This window comes from Gorilla gorilla, chromosome 7 (genome assembly GCF_029281585.2).
Source record: "Gorilla gorilla gorilla isolate KB3781 chromosome 7, NHGRI_mGorGor1-v2.1_pri, whole genome shotgun sequence".
In the NCBI taxonomy this organism is placed as follows: domain Eukaryota; kingdom Metazoa; phylum Chordata; class Mammalia; order Primates; family Hominidae; genus Gorilla; species Gorilla gorilla.
In genome coordinates, this window is record NC_073231.2 from 6,492,186 (window position 1) to 6,507,282 (window position 15,097).

A 15,097-nucleotide genomic window follows, 5' to 3' on the forward strand; every position below is an offset into this window, starting at 1 on the left:
CAATGGTTATGACTATTTCACTTTTAATATCACTGGTTTGCTTAGGTGACTGTAAGTAAATTGAAGAGTTGAAAGCATGTATGTTCTTAGCTTTTTTCCTATTTCAATTTTGACATAGTGTGCTTTTTTCTTATAATGGAGTCAGTACCTCTGTGCTTGGAATCTCTCACGTGTTTAATTTTACTAGCCTGGTTTATTCAAACTCAAATGGAGTCACTGTAGATCCCATGTTAAGGTATTTGTTAGGAAAGTGTATTGAAGGCAGGGTCTTTTTTTAAAGGACTGTGATAACAGGAGCTTACAGGACTAGAACTCTGGTGTGTTTTGTGATGTAATTGTTTATCGGGATTTATTTTGTAGGACAATGAGTAAATCTATGTTTCTAGCTGAATCAAACCTTCCCCTGGAAAAGGAGAGTTAATCATCAGCATCTCTGAGCTTCCTTCTTATTAACAGCGTATTGTCTTGCTGTAAGTTGTACATGCTTGCAATGTGTTTCCTGCCATCTGTCATAAACACGTTCATCTTCTGGGAGAGGCCACCCCCCTCTTCAGCCTTGTGTGGTTTGTAGTACAGGCCATGCACTGTGCTGGGTCTGGGGGGTACAGAGATTAAACACACACCCACACATAGGATTAAACACACGCCCTGTGGATATGTGTGACCACACAGGAAGTGTGTGTAGATATAGGTCATGTTAGTGTTAGCAAGCAGGTACTTTGTGTTACACATTCAACACATGTTATTTTTATCTAATCCTCACAAATGCCTTGTGAGTTAGGTATTTATACCCACATTTTATAGATGTGGAAACTGGGGTTCAGGGAGAGAAACATGTCATTTTGTCAGTCACACCCCTACTAAATGAAAGAGCAGGGATTTGAACGCTGCCTGGTCTGGTTCTCATCAGTGCTCTCCCGAGAAGCTCCAAGCCCAGTGAAGAGGATGGGTCCTAGACAGGCAGGCAGATCGGGGCACAGCTCATGCGTCTGACTCATCAGTGACCATGGATCAGAAGAAAGCATCCCTAGATACAAAAAGAGAAGGAGGTGTTATTGTCAATCCCACAGACTTGTAAAAGTAACATTATTTCTATGTTTTCTCTTCCCCAAACAAATTCATTATACAACAAAACAGCCATTTCTTTTTTTTTTTTTTTGAGACAGAATCTCACTCTGTCACCCAGGCGGGAGTGCAGTGGTGCGATCTCGGCTCACTGTAAGCTCGGCCTCCTGGGTTCACGCCATCCTCCTGCCTCAGCCTCCCAAGTAGCCGGGACTACAGGTGCCCACCACCACGCCTGGCTAATTTTTTGTATTTTTAGTAGAGATGGGGTTTCACCGCGTTAGCCAGGATGGTCTCAATCTCCTGAGCTCGTGATCCACCCACCTGGGCCTCCCAAAGTGCTGTGATTACAGGCGTGAGCTACCGCGCCCGGCCAACAGGCATTTCTTTAACACCTTTATAACTAAACTGTAAGACCTTAACTTACTATTTGACTATTAAACTATTGACTATGAAACTATATTAGGTAGTCATCATGTATGATTGTAATTCACTGCTTGATGACTAAATGCGTTCTTATTAGATAGCAACTGGAAAAAAAGAATAATAAGAAAATTAGTTGGAAAATTTGTTGAAATATACTTTAGCCATGTGAGGCTAAATAATCCACTTCACAAAACCTGTGAAGCCAGGGAGTGGAGCTGCCAAAGACTGGTGCTGTGGGTCCTGGAATATTTTATGTTAATGGGTGACATGGAATCAATAGAGTGCTATGAGAATTTTGTGAAATGCGGACGTAAGCAAAGACAATTGTTCTTTAGTTAAAAATGCTGAGTAACACATCAGAGGCTATAGAACATGTCACTTTAAGGGAAGGTTAGAAACTTATTCAGCGTGAGCTAGAAGCAGGCAAAGAGGAGTTCAGCAAAAATGTTCTTAAGAGAAAAGATTTTGTTCTCTTACTGAAAGGTGAGATTAATATATCATCTAGACATGGCTAGATCTCAAAGTCTGAACATATTGACCACTGAAGTCTTGGAAGTATCTCAGAAACTAAAGAAATTGCAGTCTCTCTTTCTCTCTCTCTCTCTCTTTTTTTGAGACAGAGTCTTGCTCTGTCACCCGGGCTGGAGAGCAGTGGTGCCATTCTAGCTCACTGTAGCCCTGATCTCCTGGGATCAAGGAATCCTCTTGCCTTGGCCACCTCACATGCCTCACAGTGTCTTTATGGCATACAAAGAAGAGCATGCTTCAAACTCCAAATGTGTATTTTAATTCAATTCAGGAGATTTCACACGCAGAGTCTGACTTTGTAAATGCTCTCCTAAAATCTCAGCTAACTCTTGAACTAACTGGGAGGAGAGGTGCCTGCCTGACACCCCAGACACCTTCCCCGGCACATCTTTGTCCTTAATGTCCACAGGGTGGGAGGGGCCATGGCTGGCCATGTCTCCAGTGCGAAGGGCTGGGGAGATGACGGGACCTTCCCTCTGTCCTGGGCGTGGCTTCAGCTGATGTGTGGTGTGCCTTGTGGTCCTGGCCTGTGCCAGCTGCAGGGGTGGGAGCTCCAGGTATGTGCAGTCCCCTCTCAGAAAGCACAGGGTATCTCCAGTTCTCTGCATGTGTTCTGATGTTCACTATTTAGACAGCAGTAGCAAAAGGCTGCTGGGTATGTTAAGGTCCCCTCAGGGTGTCCCATCTTGTGGGCTCTTCCGAAAGGAGGTCTGCATTCCTCAACACTGTCCTCTCCAGCCTAGAAGCAAATATTTCCTAGCTTTTGGAAATTTCTCCCTTTTATCTACATTTCCCTTCAAAAGGGGAGCAAGATCTAGGTGGAGTTGACTTGAATTTTGGACCATACTGAGAAGAGCTCGGACACCACAGCGCTATTGAAACCTTCAGTGGACTTGACGGAACCACTGCCTCGTAGGCGCCGGCTCTGTTCTTGTGCTTCCATCTACCTGCCTCCGACAGAGTCGGAGTGTTGCTCTGTCACCCAGGCTGGAGTGCAGTGGCGTGATCTTGGCTCACTGCAATCTCTGCCTCCTGGGTTCAAGTGATTCTCCCACCTCAGCCTCCTGAGTAGCTGGGTTTACAGGCATGCGCCACCACACCTGGCTAATTTTTGTATATTTAGTAGAGATGGGGTTTCACCATGTTGGCCAGGCCGGTCTCGAACTCCTGACCTCAGGTGATCCATCTGCCTCGGCCTCCCAAAGTGCTGGGATTACAGGTGTGAGCCACAGTGCCTGGTCTGTCAGTCATTATTGATCTCAGACTTAGTTTTTAGATTTTTGCACTTGCGTTACTTCCAACCATTTATTTTATTGTATATAATATTCAGTTACAAATTTATAATATTTCTAAATCGTTCACTGTGAAATAATTTTAGACTCATAGAAAAGTTGAGAAGAAAGTAAAGAGTTCCCTTACATCCTCCACCCTCTTCCCCTGAGGTTAACGCCTTGTGTAGCCACCTCCACCCTCTTCCCCTGAGGTTAGTGTATTGTGTAGCCACCTTATAGCCATCAAAATCAGGCGCTGAATGATGATGTGATACTATTAACTCTGCTACAGACCACTTCAGATTGCACCTTTTTTTCCAGGAACGCCCTTTTGCATGTTCTTGTGTTGAATCTCAGGTCCCATGTTGTGATTAGGTGTCCTGGCTCCTGGTTTCCCCGCTGTCTAGGACAGTTCCTCAGGCTCTCCTCATCTCTCTCTGCCTGGGTGCCTTGAAGCCTTCTGTCAGTCACTTGGAAGCACGCCCCTCCGTCTGGGTTTATCTGGTGTTTCCCATGATTGGGTTGGTGACTCAGTTTTAGCTGGAATACAACAAAAGCGATGCTGATACGTGATCACTGGGTTAAGGCAATGTCTGCCCCGTCTCTTCCTGGGAACGTTATTATTTTTCTCTTGGTAATTACTAAATACTTTAGGACTTGGCAAGTCTCTTGTCCCTCCGCAGACCTGTGTGCTGGGATTTGAGGTTCAGCAGTGAATCTAGCCTTCAGCACTGATTTCTGAGGGGCTGGGTAGAGGGTGATTTTCTAGTTCCCTTTTCCTTTTATATTTGTTCCGTTGCGAGGCGCTGGCCTCTCCTCTGTGCATCTCCTCATTCAGCTGCTTGGCTGTATCCGTTTGGACTCAGGGATGCTGACTTTGTTCTGTGAGCTGTTACTTTGCTCAAATTGTTCCAGCTCTGGCCTTTGGGAGCTCCTTCCAGTTGTCGCCTGATTGCTCCAGTGTGCGTGCCTGCATCTTCTTAGGAGCAATGCCTTATTTTCTGGGCCCATAAAACATTCCCAACTCATCTCGTATTTTCTGCCTCATTTCTACAATCCCAGAAGTCCTGGCTCCTGGACAAAGGGTGGCATCAGAGACTATCGACGTCTCAGGGAGCCGCGGGTCTTACATGCTCTGGAGACAGGGCTGGGTGATGTGTGAGTGCACACGGAGGCACACACTCGCTCATCCGTGTCCACTTCTGCATCTCACCGTCTGTGTACTAGAATCTGATTGGATCCCAGCCCAACTCCACAGGCTTCATTCAAGCCTTGTTCCTTTCCTGAGCTGTAAAGCCTGGCTCTCACCTACTGTTGTTGTTTTTTGTTTTGTTTTATTTTCAATCCTAGTATTTACATCAAGCAGTTTCAGAATTAGTAACTCATATCTCTGTGAGAAACAAATGTGCAAACAAGAGTTCAGTGTTTCCTACAATTAATTCCTTTCATCTTTAGCCATACAGTATCAAATCAAAATATTTCTTTCCGAAGTTACTTTATGTCTTTACATTCTGGGTGGTAAGCAATTCATTTGCAACATGGTTACGTTCATTTGTTACTGTTCATATTTTGTTTTGGGTTCCCCTTGCTTTCAGGTTGGTGTTCCTCATTTGTTTTGGGAAATGTGAAAGGCAGTGTGGTTGTAAGAGTCTGAGCTACAGAACTGGAGCCCAGACCTTCTCTCCTCCTCCCTGCTCACCTGCCCCCGCCCCTTACCTGTCTCCTTCCCACCTACCCCGTCACAGGTGACCAACCTGCTGGTTGCTTTAGCTCGAAGGAGCAGAAACGTGTGCTTTCTTCTATCCTCCACTGTCTTATATTAATGTGAACCATTTTAACTTCAGTTTGGAATGAAGGAATTTGGTCATGTTTTGTAATCAAGTAATACTAAGAAGAGGTTTTTTCATATTTGGCCCATTTATGTCTCTAAACAACAATAATAATAATTTTAAAATCCCTATATGTCCAAGTCATTGTCTAGGTAAGGCAACAGTTATAATTAATTCAGCGACTAGATAGTCAAAGAAATTAACAGCTATTTTTGAGCACTAGGACGTGTGTGGCCCTCTTATAAGTTGCTCATTCAGGGGAAGCCAAATGAGTGGGCGTGGGGTCTAGGGTGAGACCCTGAAGCTGGGAGTGGGAAGCTGGAAACCAGCATTTGCCCTCAAGGTGAGCAGCCAGGGTTGCAGACGCAGGGACAGCCGGAGCCTCTGCTGGAAGCTCTGCTAATGGCTGTCCATGTTCTGTAAGTGGCTTTGTCTGAGTCATATCGAGGGAACAGAATTAAAACCCAGTCCAAGAGAAGTGTGTGTGATGCAAGAGAAGCTGGGGTCAGAACGCCAACATGGGCAGCTCGAGGCTGGGATTGGGGTTGAAGGCGGCTGCTGATCCCCGGCTCGTGGCTACCTTTCTGCAGCTGCAGCCCAGGGAAGGGTAGTGTCCCAGCTGCAGGCTGTGGGGTCCTGGCTCAGGGCATCTTGCATGAATGCATGTGTTTACCCAGATCCCAGGGTGGCAGCGGAGGCCGCAGCTGTGATGAAGGAGGTGGGGCCGGAAGCATGTGGGGTGCCAGAAGGGCACCAAGTGGGCCAGTGTGTGATTTGGTGTCCAGTGGACACCATTCCTTCATTACAGTGGTTTTTACCCTTCGTCACTGGCTGAGATTTGGGTTCAAGTGTTCTTCCCCCAGATTGTGTGGCTGTTGTAAAGAATCTCTCGTTGAAGTAGAGGGTAACTTTTTAAAAGCGAAACTTGAATGATAAGTCACTCCAAAGGCCTAGGGTCGTCAGCATGAGGCCAGTGAAGCAATCGTGTGCAGTGGGGTCCTTGTCTCCACTGCTGCCCAGCCGGTGTGTCCAATTACACCAAAGTCAGGAGGCCAGTTGGACACATTTACAGCTATTTTATAAATGATCGTGTGAAGGTGTACCTTTTTCCCTTGTCACCTATATCAAAATAAAATTATGTTTCTTTTTCTGTAAGCAAGTTGCTAATTGTGTGAGTAGAATGGATCACCACTGGAATGGGACATAGTCCAGCAGAACATAAATGCCGCAAAGGCTAAAACGCTGCCACTTCATGAAGCATTTGCAGGGCAACTTTTGTGGCCCAGTGAATTTCACCTGTTGGACAAAGCTGTGGCTGATACGGTGGAAACTCCACTAGCTTTTCTTCATGGCTCTAAGTCTAAACGGTGAGATTTCGGGGCTGTTTGCAATTTTACCCCATGGAAGAAGTTCTAGTCTCTCTCTCTTTCTCACACACACACATATACACACACACAGCAGAGGTTTGAACATCTTCGTCTATACATCTAGGATGCAATAGTTTTGGCACATAATTTAGCTCTTTGAAGAAGACACATTTGAGTTAATGGAGATCAAGAAAACATTGTCTTCTCCCTAACACCCACGTGATGTGTGGGAGGATGAGCTCACACAGGGTGATGAGCTCACACAGGGTGATGAGCTCACACAGGGTGGCAGCGATTGTTGCGTCCTCTCGGTGAGACTGACCAGCATCAGCACGAACACAGCATTTCGTGCAGGATGCAAGACACCAGGCATGACGAAAATCGTCCCGTTCTTCGCAAGCAGGGAGCTCATCACAAATCCCCAAGCAGTATCCAGGCTTTGCAGGGCGGGGAAGCAGGGTGGGGCCAGGCAGGACTGAGGGCCTTACTGATGTGTGGAGGCTCAGGCTGGGATCCTGTCCCATGGGTCTGTGTGTGTGCAGGAAGCACACATAGCCAAGTTGGCCATGCCTGGTTGTGTGTGTGTGTGTGTGTGTGTGCATTTGTTTGAACTTTGACCCTCATCAATTCCAACAAGAGAGGGTGACAAGTTGACTAAGGCCCATCAGTGTTGGCAAAACAAGTTTTTCTGACTCTCAACAGAAGAGTTCCACACCCTTGTTGAACCCTGTTTCCTTGGATGGGGTACATTTAGTCAATAAACGATTACAGTGGGCTCAGTTCCCCACTGATCTGCAATTTCTGATTTGCTGATTGGTCTGTAAAGTGTCCAGTTGTAAGTGCATCCAGGGGGATAAAGAAGTCTTTCTTAATCAAGCTGTGATGTCCCTACAGTGTGTTAGTGTCTCTTTGCCTTCAGGTCTCTGCACAGATGGGCTTCTTGCTGCTCCTCCCACGCCACGGTTTGGGATTGAGTGGCTAATCCACTGCCTGGTATATGTTCTGTGCAAGGTTTTTCTTTTCTGCGGAGCTGAGAATCACCATGTAAAGTCTAATTTTCCTTTTATACACAGGGATGAGTAGGTCTGAGTGCTGGAATGGCCCATCAATCACTTTAGTAATAGCGACCTGCTGTGAGCTCACAGGACGGCTGGTGTGGCCACTGATGCTCACCTGCCCTCAGACACACCATGGATGGAGAATCTGGCAAGTCCGTGTTGCCTTTAATGTAAGCGCCAGCCTGCAGCTTGCAAACATGGCACTCTCGGCCCGGCCGGCTCTGGCTGCTGAGTGCTGGGGCCTGGGGTCATGGCCTCATCGCTGCTCCTTCCCTCTCCTGCTCCCCACGTAGCCCATCCTGACTGTGGACTGACAGCAGCTGGGTGGAGCCTGGGGCTCTGCTGCGGGGTCAGCCTTCGTGAGGCTCCCAGGTCAGCAACGTACAGAATTCCAGATGCGGGACTGAGAGATTCCTGAAGGATTGCCTGGTCCAATTCTCCCGCCTCTTTCCGGGGAGGGGCAGCTTATGGGAAAAGGGAGATAATTAACATATTGTGAAGGGCTAAAGGGGTCACTTTCACATTATGTGCATTCTAACACAGTTTTTAAAAGTTTAGATAGAACCAAAGTGCTCACACTGCCCTGCCTTCTAAGGCGGCAGGAACTCGCTCCCACATCGGCAATAGGGGAGGCCAACCTGATTATTGTAGACAAATGTGTATCAATTATGTTCCAAAGTCGCTTCAGTAGATGTTGAGCATATCTTCTTGGATTCCTAAAACAACTGCACATGGGCAGTGTTAGATCCTCCCTTCTCTGTCCAGGATCCCAAAGGCTAAGTCTCAGGCTGAAGCCAATCCCAAAAAACCATCCCTGGGAACAGCCATTTCGGCCTCTCCGGCTTAGTGTGCGCCAGGATCCTGCTGTGCTTTCACAGAACTCCCACCTTCTATCTGGACAGACTCGATTCCGATACACACTGCCAGCACCACCACCAGAGACCAGGACACAGAGCCAAGCATTTATTTTTACATATATACTTTTTGAGACAGGGTCTCGTTCTGTTGGCCAGGCCGGAGTGCAGTGGTGTGATCACAGCTCACTGCAGCCTTGACCTCCTCTGGCTCAGGCAGTCCTCCTGCCTCAGCCTCCTGAGTAGCTGAGACTACAGGTGCTTGCCACCACACCCGGCTAATTTTTGTATTTTTTAGAGACAGGGTCTTGTTTTGTTTTCCAGGCTGGTCTCCAACTCCTGTGCTCATGTGTTCCTCCTGCCTTCGCCTCCCAAAGTGCTGGGGTTACAGGTGTGAGCCACCATACCCGGCCTGAGCTATGCATTTATTATGGGCTTAACATATATTTGTTGAAGGAAAGAATAACAGAGAAAAAGGCTATGATGGTGAGGAGGGCTGGAGAATTCCCTTTCCCGATGGAACATAGGCATTCTTGGTTGCCGGCAAGGGTAAGGAAAGATGCCACAAGCACCACAGCTGACTCTCTGTGCAACTGACCCAGCCCGCTTCCCCAAGCTGCGGCTGTTCTGGAGCTGGTGCCTGAGAGAAACAGGTCCACATTCCAGCTCTTGTGTGGCCCTGAAGTCCGTCCTGTTTTCATGCACCCGTGACTATGACTTCCACAGATCTCTCAGGCTCCCTCTAAACTGAAGTAATGTTAGGAAATAACTTATACACTTTTGTCTGCGGTAAACAGTTTGGCCTTATATATTGCAGATGTGGGAACCTTAGAAGGCGGGAATGTATGAGCACCTTGTTTTTATCTAAACTTTAAAATATTGTAGCATAATGCACATAATGTAAAAGTGAGCATTTTAACCACCTTTAAGGGTACTGTTCGGTGGTGTTAAGTACATTCACATCATTTTGCAGGCACCGGCACCTCCCAGGACCTTTTCATCCTCCCACCCGAAACTCTGTTCCCATTAAACCCTCAGTCCCCATTCCCCTCCCCCAGCCCCTGGTACCCACAGTTCTACTTCCTGTCTCTGTGAATCTGACTACCCGAAGCCCTTCATAGGAGTACATATTTGTCTCTTTGTGACAGGCTTATTTTACTCAGCAAAATGTCCTCAGGGTTCATGCACATTGCAGGAGATGCTGGGATTTCCCTCATGTATTTATGGACCACATTCTATTGATCCATTCATCACCAATGGACGCTTGGGCTGCCTCCCCATCAGGGCGGTCGTGAACGGTGCTACGAAGGATGTAGGTGTGACAATATCTCTCCAAGACCCCGTGTTCAATTCTTCGGATCTATGCAAGTGCGATGGCTGGATCATGTAGTAGTTCTAGCTTTAATTTTCTGAGGAACTACCATACTATATGGAGTAATGTTAAGTCCATGATGTTGTGACAAGTATATATTAAATAATAATATACCTTTAAAAATTAAGTATCATTTAATTTTAGAAAGTTTTCAGATCTGAGTTACTGATGTGGTCAAGACATTCGTAACAGCCAGAATAATCTATTGTGACATTGGCATCAGCAACTTAGAGAAGGCTGTCACAGCAACGGGACATTGCCCTGTAGACATTGTGCGTGTGACATGGAGACCCTAACTCAGATATGTTCCTGTTGCTATTTTCAAGAGATGCTAAGATCTCATCCAGTGAGCATATGAGAATCGGGGGGAGTGAAGAGATGGCCTGGCTGCAGATATGTGAGCCGACGGAGAAGGACAAAGGAAAATACACTTTTGAGATTTTCGATGGCAAAGATAACCATCAACGCTCCCTCGACCTGTCCGGACAAGGTAAGAGAATTCTTCTTTAGCATTTAATAATTTCCTATTTAGAAATCCATTTAGATGCTGAAGGGAGGGAATACAATATGAATACAGGAGACAATATGAATTTACGATTTTCGTTTAGAGAAAACGAAAAAATAAATTTATTCATTTTTTTATATATCAGTTTTCATGAACCAGATTCACTGGTAGAATATTTGAGTGAATAAATAAAATCTGAACACTGAAATGGTTAGTAACGTATGACTATTTCCTTACAGCTTTTGATGAAGCATTTGCAGAATTCCAGCAACTCAAGTAAGATTTGTATATTTAGTTACCATGATATCCTGTGAGCAGTTGAGTCCCAGTCGTTTTGGCTGCATGTGGGAATCTGTATGGAAGCCTGGGTGACCCAAAGAAAGAGCCATTCCTGGGACAGAAGTGGCAATTTAAGCAATGCAGTATATGGAGGGGTGGGCATTCTCCTAAACCAGAAATGCATTTATAAACGGACTGTCCAGAGTCATCAGAACCCCGGATGAATTTCGGAAATCATTTTTGTGAGACTTGAAGAAAGAGAAAAGAAACACGCAAAGCAGATTAACAGTCAAAGACAGGTTTATTTTGGAGAATAAACCTGAGTGGGGCTTTTGGCCGATTTCAGTCAGGAGCGCTTTCTTTTACAGACTAAGGGTATTTAAGGGTTCTGGCTCAGGCTAGGAATGTTTCTGTGTGGAGGAGAGTTTTATTGTGAGGTTGGAATACCTCTGGTTGGAGGGGAGCTTATCTCAGGGTTGGAATGTTTTTGATTGGAGGGTAGGTTATGCCAGGGTTGGTATGTTTCTGGTCGGAGGTGTCATTTGTGGTTTACGGCCATGCTGACATTAGCCCTTAAGCTGATGTTTTTGGGCTGGACTTAGGCAGTTTCTAATCAAGGAAAACTTAAAATGGTGATGCTAGTCCAAGATGGCGATGCTGCTGCTCTGCCAGTTATCATCAGGGCAGCACATCACACACAGCAACTTTTTAAGGACAATTCGGGGTTTTCAAATGCACCATCGAGTCTTCGCACATCCGAAGCTGACCGCAGTCCTTGGCCCTTGCTAGCTTATTTAATAAACATTTGTTGACTGGGTGCAGGGATGAGCAAGATAGATCAGAAACTGACAAATTCCGAAAATATCTCAAGTCTCCAGTGCAATGTAGTGAATTTGTGAAAAAAAAAAAATCTCTTCAACCTGTGAGCTGGAATGCTAAACTTTTCTGTGGGTTTTAGCATCTGGATAATAGGGCATTTTCCACCTCAAAATGGGCAGTGGGAACCATCAGGAAAAATCAATGATATCCATCCTGGGATTCTGTGACCTGAACATGTTCTTCTAAGAGAATGCAAATGTATTTCCTTCTTCTTTTGCTCTCATCGCTAGCGAGCCTCTCAGCTGTGCATTTTGTTGGAAGCATTTTCTCATATTTTCTTTTCATTCTCTCCTTTCTGCCCCCTTTAACTTTTAGAGCTGCTGCTTTTGCAGAGAAGAGTAAGTACCTGTTGGATTGTAACCAGGATGGTGAATTATTTTGGGTGGGGCAAAAGGGTCCATATTTTGGAGGACCAACTTTGTGTATTAAATAATAACCAGCAATTCCCCACCCTGATGTAACAATGCCACCAACACCACACCCTGTCCTGGAGCCCCATGTCCTGCACCACTGGTCCTTGCACTGCTTTCGGCCTTAGCCCCGTCACCCCTTGGACACCCTCCCTCCCTCCTCCCTTGCAGAACCTGCAGCCCAGACACCCAGGGCCCCTTCACTTTCTTTCCCTCCCTTCCTCCCTCCCCTCCCCTCCCCTTCCCTCCCTCCCTCCCTCCCTCCCTCCCTTCCTCCCTCCCTCCCTTTATTCTTTTTTTTTTTTTTTTTTTGACAGAGTCTTGCTCTGTCACCCAGGCTGGAGTGCAATGGCATGATCTCGGCCCACTGCAACCTCTGCCTCCTGCGTTCAAGCGATTCTCCTGCCTCAACTTCCTGAGTAGCTGGGATTACAGGCACCCGCCATCATGCCCGGCTAATTTTTGTATTTTTAGTAGAGACAGGGTTTCATCATGTTGGCCAGGCTGGTCTCTAACTCCTGACCTCAGATGATCTGCCCGCCTTGGCCTCCCAAAGTGTTGGGATTACAGGCGTGAGCCACTGCGCCTGGCCAGGACCCCGTCACTTTCTGCCCAACTCAGGGACACATGCAGCTCTCCAGGCCTTCCGTCCTTGGTGAATTCTTCACCCTTCAAGCCCAGTCCCCATCTCACATTTCCTCTGGAGTGTTTCACCCCCAACCCCTTCACAGAGTCTGTTATCTCCTCATCTACCTTCCCTTGGCTTTGGTTTATCCCTCAACTGTAAACATATAAATCTTTTTCTTTGGTGCTCGCTCTCTCCTGAGCATAAACTCCTCCCCACGTTCACCTTGGTACCCACTGCTGCTTACATGGCTCCTGCTCCGTGGGAATGTCCCGCAGATGTTTTCCTAACCAAGGTGCTTTCCCGTTGCAGATCGTGGCAGGTTGATTGGCGGCTTGCCTGACGTGGTGACCATCATGGAAGGGAAGGTGAGGATTCTAAACTCGGCCATGGTGGGGGTGTCTGCACGGTGCGATGGACACAACCCCTTCTCTTGGGGCGGAGCAGAGGGAACCCAGTGAGGGGCTTCTGTGTCCTCACTCAGCCTGCAGGGAACCCAGAGTCCCCCCCACTTTTCTGCCCCTCCTAGATGGCTTGGAATAGCCCCTGTATTCTCAAAGGAAGGAATCACATAACATTCCGAATCCACAAACCTGTGTTCACAGGAACACGTTGTGTCACTCGGGCACCTCAAGGCAGGCGCTGTGGCTGTGGGTGTTTCTATGCCCCTGTGGCCATTCACCCAGAGGAGCAACTGCAGGATGAGGCAGCCACACCCGCCCTGACCTACCTGCCTGTGTGAAGGTGCAAGCCCCCTGCTTCCAGTGTGAAACAGCACAGCTTTTACAACATGAAGGAAAAAAAATCTCTGCTCCTATTCTCAAGGTCATTGTGGAACACATCGTGGAAGCCAGTTATTGGAGTTTAATTTGTTGGCTGTCAGGAGAATTATTGATATCTAATTGATAGCTCTCTGGTTGCTTCAGTGGGTCTAACTCAATGTCACAGGGACAGAGATGCTTGAGAGAATTTTATTAGGCCAAAAGACAAAAATTTATAGACCTCTTCTTTAGTAGCTAATGGAAGCCTAGAGAGCTGTTGAGATCTCATCTTAAGGATGTGATTGAGAAATTAGCGATCATTTTACTTTATCGTGGGCTGAAAGCATGTTTTAACTAAGCTTCAAGAATGCATTTTTTTGCCTCCAATTTACCAGTTATAAAATGATATATTCAATGTGTTTGCCAGAGGAACTGGTAAGAGGGATCCATAAGTCTAAATAGAAAGGAAATTTGGGAGCAGACTGGATATATCTACTATAAAACATAGAGCTTAATTAAATTACTTTCAAATTCTTTAATTGACTTAGGCTATGGATAAAAGCTAAGAATAAATAGGACACATGCTCACTGATTTTTTTACGAGCTGGCCTGTGAAGTGGTGAACCTGTTGCCTGCTGTCCTCTGCCTGCTCTGTCCAGAGCGGCGCTCATGTACATAAAGGCTTGTTGCTAAACAAACGATTGAAGGACCAATAAATATAACTGAGTGTGACCTGGAGCCCACCGTCCGAGGGGGTGACATGACTTTCCTTTTTCTAACTCTTCCTTCTCCACCAACCTCTTCCTTCCAAAGACCTTGAATCTGACTTGCACGGTGTTTGGAAACCCTGACCCCGAAGTGATTTGGTTCAAGAACGACCAGGACATCCAGCTCAGCGAGCACTTCTCGGTGAAGGTGGAGCAGGCCAAGTACGTCAGCATGACCATCAAAGGCGTGACCTCCGAGGACTCGGGCAAGTACAGCATCAACATCAAGAACAAGTATGGTGGGGAGAAGATCGACGTGACGGTGAGCGTGTACAAACACGGGGAGAAGATCCCGGACATGGCCCCGCCCCAGCAAGCCAAGCCCAAGCTCATCCCGGCGTCTGCCTCAGCGGCAGGCCAGTGAAGGCGTTTTCCTAGCCTGGAGATGGGAAAATATGCTTGGCAGAGACAGGAATGCTGTGTGCTTGTTCCAAAGGAGCAGCTGGCATCCGAGTGGTGTCCTGTGTGGGCTGATAGTTGATCACACACTGTGCTTTTGATTTTTGCGTTTGGTGATGAATATTTTATACCCGTCTAAGGGAGAAAGCTAATGTTTTCCACAAGACTGAACAACGTGTATTTACACGAGGGTAGACGGCAGATGCCTGACAGAGAGTGGGTTGGCAGACAACACACTAGCATTTTCACGGGTGTGGGCACATGGGTGTGGCACCTGGATGTGTGCAGCATGTGGCGGTCTGTGTGAAGCCACCGTGCTTGTCTTTGGGGGGCCGCGAGATCTAGCATCTCTGAAATCCTGGCTGTGGAGGCTTTGAAGCACGTGTTACCTGGTTTAGCTTGTTTTCTCTTGCTTTAGGCAAATAAAACTTTAAAAATCACCTTGTTGTGGTTTTCCTGTACCAAATCACACATACCTGGCCCTGCTCACCCCCCTGGCTTGCTTAATTATGGGTTATCATGCACTTTCACGGCTGGTAGGGTGCAGATAGTGCACTCACACTCCAGAGAGCAGGGCATGGTGAATCACACCCCCAAAGCCCCTCCGACCCACGGGGCTGGGCTGCCGGTCCCCAGCGGCACCCAAGACGGCACCAGGCCTAAGAAGTGTGCGTTTCGTGCAAGGCTTAGAAAGGCCACCTT

At 46.9% G+C, this 15,097-nt stretch overlaps 1 protein-coding gene across 3 annotated transcripts in view; it reads left to right on the plus strand.

The window, feature by feature from the left end:
- MYOM2 (myomesin 2) overlaps nucleotides 1-14,835 on the plus strand; it is a 100,035-nt gene extending 85,200 nt beyond the window's left edge. For all 3 annotated transcript variants that reach the window (XM_031013752.3, XM_063709018.1, XM_063709019.1), the window contains 5 exons: nucleotides 10,097-10,260; nucleotides 10,515-10,551; nucleotides 11,749-11,771; nucleotides 12,781-12,836; nucleotides 14,043-14,835. In XM_031013752.3, the coding sequence (XP_030869612.3) occupies nucleotides 10,097-10,260; nucleotides 10,515-10,551; nucleotides 11,749-11,771; nucleotides 12,781-12,836; nucleotides 14,043-14,360 (598 nt within the window). In that variant the 3' untranslated portion in view covers nucleotides 14,361-14,835. The remainder of the gene's footprint in view (nucleotides 1-10,096; nucleotides 10,261-10,514; nucleotides 10,552-11,748; nucleotides 11,772-12,780; nucleotides 12,837-14,042) is intronic.
- Nucleotides 14,836-15,097: the final 262 nt, after the last annotated feature.